The sequence below is a fragment of the Bos grunniens genome, chromosome 18, assembly GCF_055505025.1.
Source record: "Bos grunniens cultivar Pamir isolate PY7600 chromosome 18, Bosgru_T2T1.0, whole genome shotgun sequence".
In the NCBI taxonomy this organism is placed as follows: Eukaryota; Metazoa; Chordata; class Mammalia; order Artiodactyla; family Bovidae; genus Bos; species Bos grunniens.
In genome coordinates, this window is record NC_141182.1 from 36,428,131 (window position 1) to 36,439,263 (window position 11,133).

The following is an 11,133-nucleotide window of genomic DNA, read 5'->3' on the forward strand; positions in this document are numbered from 1 at the left end:
TGAGGCTGTATGAGCCACAGGAGCCTGGGGTGCTGTGAGATGCCCCAAGCTAAGCAGTGCCCCAGAGGAAACCCACCACCTGTAGTCAGCCAGTAACCTAGCTGCTGTTCCTCCTCTTCCCTAGCCAGGCCTCATCCAAATCAGCTGCTTTGAAAGTGCAGGAAAAAGGTCAGATTCTCTCCAGAGCATCCGCCTGTGTGTTGGATTTCCTAGTAAGAGCAGGGTTTGTAGTGAGACCTGATGGATGCAGATTTGAATTCTAGCTGTGTCCTTGACCAAATCACTGCTGCTGCTGCTAAGTCGCTTCAGTCGTGTCCGACTTTGTGCGACCCCAGAGATGGCAGCCCACCAGGCTCCCCCGTCCCTGGGATTCTGCAGGCAAGAACACTGGGTGGGTTGCCATGTCCTTCTCCAATGCATAAAAGTGAAAAATGAAAGTGAAGTCGCTCAGTCGTGTCCGACTCCTAGCGACCCCATGGACTGCAGCCTACCAGGCTCCTCCGTCCATGGGATTTTCCAGGTAAGAGTACTGGAGTGTGGTGCCATTGCCTTCTCCGAGCAAATCACTAAACCTCTCTAAATCCCCTTTCCCTATTTTGTCAACTGGGCCTCATAACACCTACCTCATAGGATTAAATGAGATAATGCGCATGAATGGCTTAGCAGTGACTGAAGCTAGTAAACACTCAGTGAATGGTGGTAGTGAGCCTTGACAGGCGCTGTCTAATCCCAGGTGGGAAGCATGAGTGTAGAAAAGGCGCAGGCCGGTTCTCCCTCGGCAGGGTGTCTGCATGGGAAGCTTCGAGGGCCAAGAAAAATGAAGCCCTTTTCCCCCAGATGCGGTAATTGAGTACAGTTTGAAAGCTGGGATTGTAATCCCCTTCCACAGACAAAGCGCCCCATCTCCTCTCCTGCGAGCAGCAGCTTGCTGCCTCTGCACATCCTCCGGCCATTTTTTCCTGCCGCCTTTGTTCTATTTCCGTGCCTGTGGGGATGTAGGAAAACTGCTGCCTTCCTCAGGTTGCTATTTAAAGACATTCTGAGAGATGCTGCCACTGCTGCTCCTAGCGCCACCACGGCAGCTGCTCCAGTCCCTGCCACAGTGAGTGAACAGCCCCAGTGCCTACTTTTTGTTTGGGATCCCTGAACTGTTACCTCTCCCAGGGGTTCACTGTAAAGCCCGTCTTAGTCTTTGCCCCTCACTTGCCCAGCCTGTCTACATCCCTGTAGCATTTTGAGCACATCACTAGTTACAAATTTCCCCTTATTCTTCAATGAAAATCATGCCTGATATCCCCTCATCCCCTCCTCACCCACCATCTCCACCTTGCACTTGAGATGCCCTTCTTATTTAATAGCCAGACACAACCCAGAAAGGGTAAAAATGCCGTTTATTTCTAGGCCTAGCAGAGAAAAATATTTTAAGAATAAAAGGTTTTGAAAAGCTCAGTAACCTCCAGCATTAATAAGAATGCCGCCCTGAACTTCAGCATGTTTGAGATGATCTGTCAGGCACAGATAGGAATCTCTCAGCCATTAGTAATCCTGTCTTTCTCTGCTGACCCACCCAGTGCTTTTCAATGAAGTGTCTCAAAAGCCAGGTCTTTCTGTTTGAATTGGGCCTGATTTCTTTTTCATAGAGCCATCAAAGTGAAGTTTTAGGTTTTATCAGTAAAGCATTTATCCTTCTTTGGACTGAACTTCCTCAGTAATGTTCAGATTATCTGCCTCCATCCTGCTTCCCCAGTTTACTTTGTTTCCTGCCTATTATCCCAGGGAGACCTCAGAGCTGGGCTGCTCTCTGCTTGCCCAGAAGAGCCCTTGCTGGTGCTCTCAGCTCTGTGCAGGGTGCGCACTGTGTTCCCGACCACCAGAACTCAACTCTGGCCCCGATCCCATGCTCAGGCTGCATCAGTCCTGTTTCCCCTCTCTTACAGCCTTCCCCTTGTCTTCTGACTCTCCTCCATTTATTCATCTTCCTGACTGCTTCTTCTTTGGCTCCTGCTCTCTATTTTTCATTTTCAGAGCTGAGCCTTTCCCCTTATTTTCTTAGCCCCTGGGTGGTAAATCCAATTACCTCAATGTCAGAATAATAGTACCACTGACACTTTGAATTATTGATCACCACACTGTGATAGCAAAGTACCCTCACCTGCATTATCTCTTTTGCTCTCACAGTAAACTTGTAAGGTAGGCAATATATGTGCTTATGTCCCCCACTCCTAGTAGTGAAAGTAATAACCACTTGGAGAGGCAGGATAATCTAGTGGTTAATAAAGAGCATTGACTCAAATCCAGACAGCCAGGGTGTGAATCCTGCCTCCTTCTGTCACCAGCTGTGTGGACAAATTGGAGATAATAGTACCTCTCTCGTGGTGTTGTGAGGATTCAGTGAGTTACTAGAGATAAATTGCCTGGAACCACATCTGGCACATAATAGATATTATGTGGAGATTAGCTGTTGTTATCACATGTTCATTCATTCTTATGTTCGTCAAAGATTCTTACCTGCCAGGCTCTGCTTGCGGTCTCAGCGATGCAAGAGCAGCAAGATGGACACAATCTGGCCTCAGAGCTGTCTCAGTATTTTTAAAAATATTTATTTATTTGGCTGCGCCTGGTCTTAGTTGGACAGCACATGGGATCTTCAGTCTTCGTTGCAACATGCAGAAACTTTAGTTGCGACAAGCAGGATCTAGTTCCCTGACTGTGGATGGAACCTGGGCCGCCTGCATTGGGAACTCAGAGTCTTAGTCACTGGATCACCAGGGAAGTCCCGAGATCACAGTATTAGTGCCACCTGTGCAGCTGCCACCACGTGCAAATCCTTTCGCTTGGATCTTTACAAATAGCAATTCTCACAACAGCTTTAAAAGGAGGCAGTGTTATTCCCATCCTGAGAGGAAATCTTTGGTGTTCCAAAAGCCCAAGTGGTTTGCTCAGGATTCCCTAGCTGGTAATTGGGGTGCCAGGATTCACTTCACTGAGTTCACCTGCCAGCAGACCATTAGGTTCGACTCTGCATGTCTGTCTCCCCCAGTCAGTGGTGAGCTCCTGAGGGTTGGAGCTGGCCCTCAGCACCCAGCTTGCTGAGCTCAGTCTCCTGCACACATTCGGGAAATGTTGGCCAGCTTGTGCTCTCTTGTGGATGCTTGACTCTGTCCCATAACTAGTCTCTTCTGATCTCGCTCATTTCCCTCAGACATCAAGCTGACCTTGGTTCTTGGTTTTAATTTATTTGGCCACACCAGGTCTTAGTTGCAGCATGTGGGATCTTTAATCTTAGTTTTGGTATGCAGAATCTTTAGTTGTGGCATTCAAACCCTTAATTGTGGCAAGTAGATTCTAGTTCCTTCACCAGCTGTCGACCCTGGGTCCTCTGCATTGGGAGCATGCAGTCTTAGCCACTGGACACCAGGGAAGTCCCCAAACATTGGTTTTAACATGGAAGCACAGGGGTCAAGATGAGGATTCTCAGAGGTTGACCTGACTTCCTCATGCCACACCTGATGCTTATTTCAGCCTGTCTTTAAACGTAGTTGGATTCTGGGGTCGCCTCGTCTTCTGGGCCCCAGTCAGAAAATTTTTTTGTCTGCAAGGTCAGTATCCAGCCACCAACTCCAGTTCACTTATTTCTCATGTCAGATCCTGCCTTTTATTTCAATGTCTGACTTCCCTGTTCTTTGTCTGCTTTTGTCTTTGTGCTCAGCACTTATTTCTTAACCACAAAAGGAATCACAATTCTTCTAGCTCTATAGAAGACTGAATTTCTAAATACAGTTAGTGTGTGCTAGCATTTAAGTTTTTAATCCTTTCATATTTAGTAATCCATTTTTTCCTTAAATATTACAAAAATATAGATGGAAAGTCCTCCTCTAGATTACGCTTTCTGGAATTCTTATTTCTGTAAATGTCTCATCTGTGGCCATTTGTATGTCTTACTGATCTCACATAATAATACAAAAGAATAGTAATTTCACTTACTTTAGTTTCATTTGTAAAATCACCTGGAAGTGTGACTTTTAAAATAATTTTTAAATGTAAATGAATACTAATTGCTAAATGTATTTACTCATGGAGTTTGTGTTAGGTAATTTGACTAGAGACTTTTTTCCTTCCTGTTTCCCAGATATTCTGGGTTGTGGTTATATTGTCTTTATAATCAAATATATAAATAAGCTTAGAAATTAAAGTGAAGAAAGCAATTTGCCATGTATTTCTTCTTTTGATCTTAACACAGAGATATAACCACCACTCTGGGCGTGTTTGGGGTCAAGCTCATTGAAAGAGTCAAACAGTTTTCCTGGTTTTCCATTGAAAAGGCACCTGTGCGCCCAAGGCAGTCTTTTGCTCACACAGTCCCTTTTCAGAGGGTCGTGCCTCATCTGGCTTTTCTAAGCCATGTCTAACCCTGAAGACTGCCTGTGTCCCTGAAGCATCAGCTTTGTGCGCTCCAGGGAACTGGCCCCTGCAAGGGCGAGGGTGGAGGGGGGAGAGGAATTGTGTGTGTTGCACCCACACTCTACATTCTTTTCTAAAAACCACCTGAACCCCATCCCTTTCCAAAGAGCTTTTAGACTAGGAATCCGGTACTTCTTGAAGCCATCCCTGACCCACCCTACTCACACCCTCCACCACCTCTCCCTAGAGTCCTGGGGCCTTGCTGCGTGGGGGGATGAGAGCAGGTGTGTTGAACTCTTAATGAGAGGTTTCCTCTGTGGGATTGCCTATATCCTGCCCACCACAGAGGCTCCTGTGAGTAACTTTACCTTTGAACTCTCCTTGTATTCAGCCCCTGATCCACGGGATTTGGTGACAATCCCTGGCTGGCGGAAAGCTTTGATCCTTGGGGAGTCCGGAGGAAGTCCTGTGATGTGTGGGATCCTCAGCGCTATAGGGATTGGGGAGAAGTCTCAGGGCGGGTTGCTGAGACAGACCCATTAATTAAGAAGGAGCCTTTTTCCTAACACTCAGTTACCTAAAAAAGGAGATCCGGTAACTGATAACAAAGGACTCAGCACCCCTCAAGTATGAAGTGGTGTTTGCACAAGCATTATTGTTGTTTTAAGGACACAGCAGTGCCAAGAAAAAATTCCTACCCACACCAGGAAAGAAAAAGCACCCTAGCGACCAGAATGCCTTACAACTCTCCTTTTTAACAAAGAAAAGCTCATCTTACTTTGTTTTTGTCTTCTTTTTAAAAATTGGAATACAATTGCTTTACCGTGTTGTTTTCGTTTTCTCCTGTACAGTGAAGTAAATCAGCCGTATATATGCCCTCCCTCCTGGACTTCCCTCCCACTCTCCCCATCACACCCCTTTAGGTCATGACAAAGCAATGAGCTGAGCTCCCTGTGCTGTACCACAGCTTCCCACTATCTGTTTTACGCATGGTCATGTATATATGTCAATCCAAATCTCCCATTAGGAGGCTCTAGCAAAAAATTTTTAAGATATTTCTGACTAGGTGAAAGAAGAAAAAGAGATGACCTTATAATAAACAATGGGAACACTAGAATTTCTGTATAAGAGACACTGGGCTATAATCCATTAAAGAGCGTGTTGGGAGATTTGTCTTTAAGCTTTATTCACAAACAGGCATGCTGGTTTGCTTAGACTCTGCATTTATTTGAGGTGGTTTGAGGGTGAGGGGACAGACAGTAAAACTTCCCCTGGCCACTCTGTGGTGCCACCCATTGGCTACAAATAAAAGTCAGAGCGAAGGCCTTTTCGCATGGCAGGGAAATGTTCCTCCTCACCTCCACAGGCAGAAACCCCTTCCTTTGCTTCCGTGGAATCACGTACACTTATCTCTTAGACTGAGGATCACACCGTCCAGTGTGCGTGTCTGCCTCCCTGCTGGGCTGTAGCTGCTGGAGGGTGGGGTTTGTACATTATTCACCTTTTATCACCAGCACACTGCCTGGGCTCGAAGTAGGCGCTCAATAACGATTATTGAATGAGTGAGTAAGCATGAGGCAGTCGCTGCAGGGAGTCATCCTCTTTCCAGAATCGTCTCTCCTTTTCACACTGGCAGCCCTGGGGAGGGAGAAAGCTAGGTTATGAGAGGGCAGCAAGCAATAGTGCCAGAGTCAGACACCGACCTGCGCCTCATGACCCAGCAGCTCCGGACAACACGGAGACAACTGCACAGCAGAGGTGGGGTGCCATCTTTGTGGACTTTGCCTGTAGGATTCAGGCATTTAATGCCGAGACATTGGGCAAAGAGCAGAGAGAGTTGTCTGTAGGGCCAAGTGCGTAATATGTGGGGCCCAGTGCAAAATGAAAATGCAGGGTCACTTGTTTAAAAAAAAAAACAAAACAAGGAGAAAGTACCATTCAGGGTTTTTAAATATCAAGTTGTTTTCCTTTCTTCCACAGTCTCTCTGTCCTTTGACTTGTCAAGGTGTTTATTATTTGCTGTTAACACTGTTCTTTTTTCTTTTTTTTTTTTAACACTGTTCTAAGTTGAGACCCTTTTATGTGTTAGACCATTAACATGGATTTTACTGAACATCTTTATATTGTGTGATGCCAATTTCAAATGTTTAACTCATTTAAACCCACACATGTTTAACTTATATGTGGGATCACCAAAATTATACAGTTTGTATTCTGTAGCTGGTACATGCATATGTACCAGCTACATATGCATAACAGTGCATATGTAGCAGAACAGTGGAAAGTCTGCACAAAATTAACTGGTTTTATTTCACATCTTGATACATGCTCATCTTACCAACACCCTTTATCTTCAGTTTACTGATGGATAAGAAAAAGGTGAAAGAACAAGAACAAGAACTGTGTTTCCTTCTGTGTCATCATTTTCAGCATAGATGGCTGGCTAACACGGGGAATCCACGCAGAGGATATGATGGATTCCTTCCTCATCCATGTTTCTTGGAAAGTCGTCGCCTGCTTACTATGTTTAAAGCGAGTGGTGGTTTCCACGAAAGTGTGGCCTGTGCAGGCTTTCAGTGCCTTCACTTTTCAGTCATGAATGTAACAGATGCCCTCCCCTGGTAGAGGCTTCAGGACTAGCTGAACTCCCACGTGTCGTAGGTGCATCAGAGCTGAGCTCATGCAGCACCGGCAGGAATGGGGGACACACATATGGGGCAGATCTCCTCTGCTCACTCTCAGGTTCCTGTGTCCTTTTGAACTTCACTTATAAAATCAAGCTCAAATATGCAATTATTAAGTATCAGGTTGCAGCAGCAGACCATTAAACCAGGCACGGGGCCCTCTTGATCATGGGACCCTGTGTGGCTGCACAGGTCACACACCTGTGAATCAGGCCTGGTTTCATGACACTGTTTCAGTGGATGTTCTCAGAATTTTTAGCTTTTACCAAGTGACAGACTGGCCAGGAATAGCATGCATGTGTGCCTTCTCTCATTTATAAATAGTTTTTAGATACTTGCCATGTGCCAGTCATTTTATGAGACACTGTGATTACACCACAGTGTACAAGGCAAGACATGGCATCAGCATCAGTAGTACCTGTGAGCTAGTGAGGAAAATAAATTTTTAGTTACACAGTGAGTGTTTAAATTCCAAGTGTGAGAGAGGCTATAGACGCAACTCTAGAAGGCTTACCTAGGTGGGAGCTAAGATGTGGCATTTCAGGCTGAGGGTGAGGAGGACTTGTAGTTGAAGAGAGAGCAACGGTGGTCTCCCAGGCTGAGGGAACAGCATAAGCAAAGGCCTTGAGCTGGGGAGGGGCTTTGCTCAGACAAGGAAAGAAGAAGGCCTTCACAGCTGGAGCCCAGGGACAAGAGGGAGACCAGCAGGTGGCCTAGGGAGCTGGTTTTGTGTCCCCCACCCCTTACCTACCTCCTTCCACTCTCCAGTGCCCATGCTGTTCGACAATATCAAATGATGGAGAGGGCTCTGTTTCTATTCTTTTGTTTTCTTTTCATTAATTTATTTATTTGACTGTCCTGGATCTTCAGTTGCAGCATAAGGAATCTTTTTTTGTTGTTGTTGGAGTATGTAGGATCTTTAGTTGAGGCATGCGAACTCTTAGTTGGAACATAAGGGATCTATTTCCCTGACCAGGGATTGAACCCAGGCCCCCTGCATTGGCAGCATGGAATCTTGGCCATCGGACCACCAGGGAAGTCCCTCATCCTCTGTTCTTTAGCAAGTTCAAGATTTGTGATGCTACATGCTTAGTGTACTTGGGTGGAATGTTCAGGGGATCGTGGGGCCAGATGTAAGTGTACTAGCTACCCACTGAATTAACCATTTCCCATCATTTTTGTTCACCATTTCCAATTCACTTCCTGTTCCTAAAATATGACCTCTGTTTCCTCGAACCTCTTTTCACACACTTTCTGCTCTCAGGAACTTTCCATGTTCCGTTCTATATTGTCTTCGTTTACCGCCAGAGGGTAAGCAGACTCACCACCAGAGGGTAAGCTTTTAAAAGCAGGTTCTGTGTCTCCTTTACCTATTAAATAGCCTTAGGAAAATCTTTGTCTAGTAGTTAATCCAGTTCAAAAAAGGACTATTTATTTTTAATAGATTTTATATTCATAAAATACAATATTAAACTGGCACAAAAGGGTATGTAATCCCCCACATCTCTCTCCAGTTTCCCTTGCTGGAGGCAACCAGTATTTTGCAGAGATAATCTGTGTCTATTGTATATAAACTGTTATATATATATTTATTACATGATTTTTATGAAAAGCCATAGAAGCGAAAGAATGAAAGAATTTCTCCATTCTCCTATTCCTTTTTTTTATCTATTAGAAAGATGCAAATTTAAAACAGCAAGGTGCTATTTTCCATTAATAAAGAGTTTGCAATACTTATGAGAATATGGGGAAATAGGAGTTTTCAAAGTGATAGGTAAAAATATAAATTATTACAACCTCTCTGGCCAGCTATTAAGATTTTTACTGCACATTACCCTTTGACCTTGTAATTCCATTTCTGGATATTTGTCCTGCAAATATACTTGTGCATGTCTGCAGATTAGGTATCAGAATGTTTATTGCAATAATTTTTGTAATAGGAAAAGATCTTCAAAATACATTGGGTGGAGTGGGAATCATGGTACTTAGCAGTGTAGTATATAATTCTGTGCTTTAAAAAGGGGAAGGGAAAAAAAGGCAGATATGCTTATAAACACCTAGAATATTTTGCACAATTAAGAATGATATCCTCTTAGAAGAGAAATTAGGAGTCTTGGTAGAAGAGAGACTTATTTTTTAATATGGTCTTCTTTATACTGTATTACCTCTTCAATAAAAATAAACAGGTAAGAACACAGACTCTGAAAGTTTAAAAACTGGTTCCTCCTTTCTTTAGCCAAATGATGTTGGGAGTTTACTTAACCCTCTAATCAACTCTTATTTCTTCATCTGTAAAGTGGGGCTAAAAACTTCCCTTTATACGACTGGCATAAAAATTAGATAATATAAAGAAAATATCTAGTATAGTACCTGAACCAAAAAATGTAGCTTTTGAGGCAGAGAGTCCTAGACCAGAAGTAACTTTGCAAGTAGCTGCAGACAAGATATGTGACCCACTAGTGACCTGGACTCTTCAGTCCTTCGTTTGACCAAATGATCCCTAAGTTCCCTTATACTGAGTTTCCCTGCTGTCTTGCTAGAAGAACCCATTTCTTGCTAGAAGTTCTGACTTCCAAGCCAGGAGGATTGGGGAAAAAATTAGAAGCTTCTAGCAGGAGGTGCTTTGTTCTTTGGCACCTTCCCAGTTCCATATGAGACCATCAGATTAGAGTATTGGACAAGAAGAAATGGGTCTGACTGTGTCTGTGAAGTCCTATCTTGTTTCCCATTGCAGTGTTGGAGTTGAAAAAAAGTTACAGAGTGGCTGAGAGAATTGTACCAAAATGAAACTGGTGGAAAAATTTTAAAGGAGTGGCAAGGGAAAGCATGGTTGCCAAAGAATAGCCTCCTGGTTTCATAAGCTAGATGCCAGTTCTGTGGGTATCACAGAGGGCTTTGTGGGAGTTAGTGGGGGAGGATGCCAGGAACACCTGCATTGGGCAGTACTGCCTGCCTGTGGTCCTGAGGTTGGTGCCATGCTTTGGGACTGAAGGAAGGGGTCTGGGATCTCTACTTGGGTCAGGGGCTAAAAGGCAACCACAAAGGCCAGCGTAGTAAGGGGTTAAGAGTGCGTGAGAAACCCAAAGGGAAGCCTGTCTCAATACAGCTGCCCCACTCCCATCTCCCACCTGAGAGGACCACGTTTTATCTTCTTAAAGGAGCCTGTGGGTTTCCTCCCAGAATACCTCAGATAGGAGAAGGCACTTAGGTCACTCAGAGAAAATTTGGCACAGTAGACAGATGGCCTTGACTCTGTCTCTCTCGTCCAGGTGCTGAGGGACGTCCTCAAGGATCTCTACCACCTGCTGAAGCACGTGGTGTGTTTGGAGCCCGATGATGTGGCCAGGCTTCATGCCCAGCTAGCCCTGGAAGAGCTGGATGGGATCATGAGAAACTTCCTGTTTCCGCCACAGAAGCTGGAGAAAAAGATCACTGTCTTGCCATAGACCAGCCTTGAAGGACTTGGAGGAGGCAGAGGGACCAAGCATCCTGAGCAGTGTCCAGGCCTTCCAGCAGGTGGCCCCACTGCCCCTTTGGAGCTGGCAATATGGCTGCCCCTGGAGGTGGCTTTCTGTCTCTGGTCACGTGTGTCTTCAGGCGGACCTTCCTGTATCATCTGTTTAGTCACACTGCATCCAGCTTAAAGTGTGTACTCATGGAAGAGATTACAGGTCTCATTGATCTGAACATTTTTCACTGTCCTGTAGCATTCAGAGAAGGACATCTACCTGATGGAAGTATCTGTTCAACACAACCGATGGAGTTTGGTTAATTAACCATTCTCTTACGACTTCAGTATAGAAGAGGTTGACCACTCACCTATCACATACCTGATATTCTTCCCTGCTGATGGTCCCTTTTGTGATGAGGAGCAGCCAGGGCTTGTCATCCTTGGCTGCTCAGGAGGCATTTCAGAGGATGGAGATGCAGTTGGTGGTAGGGAGGGAAAGGAATTTGTTACCAAAATGTGCAAAAATGGAATAAAATAAACTCAGCTGGAAAGAATAACAGGTCTGAATCTGGTCCTCTGCTATTGAGATGAAAAGCT

The 11,133-nt window shown here is 44.8% G+C and overlaps 1 protein-coding gene across 7 annotated transcripts in view; it reads left to right on the forward strand.

Annotated features, from left to right (window-relative positions):
* The window catches only part of TANGO6 (transport and golgi organization 6 homolog), a 184,559-nt gene extending 173,466 nt beyond the window's left edge, over positions 1–11,093 (forward strand). For all 7 annotated transcript variants that reach the window (XM_086351439.1, XM_086351441.1, XM_086351442.1 and 4 more), the window contains one exon: positions 10,355–11,093. In XM_086351439.1, the coding sequence (XP_086207565.1) occupies positions 10,355–10,531 (177 nt within the window). In that variant the 3' untranslated portion in view covers positions 10,532–11,093. The remainder of the gene's footprint in view (positions 1–10,354) is intronic.
* Positions 11,094–11,133: the final 40 nt, after the last annotated feature.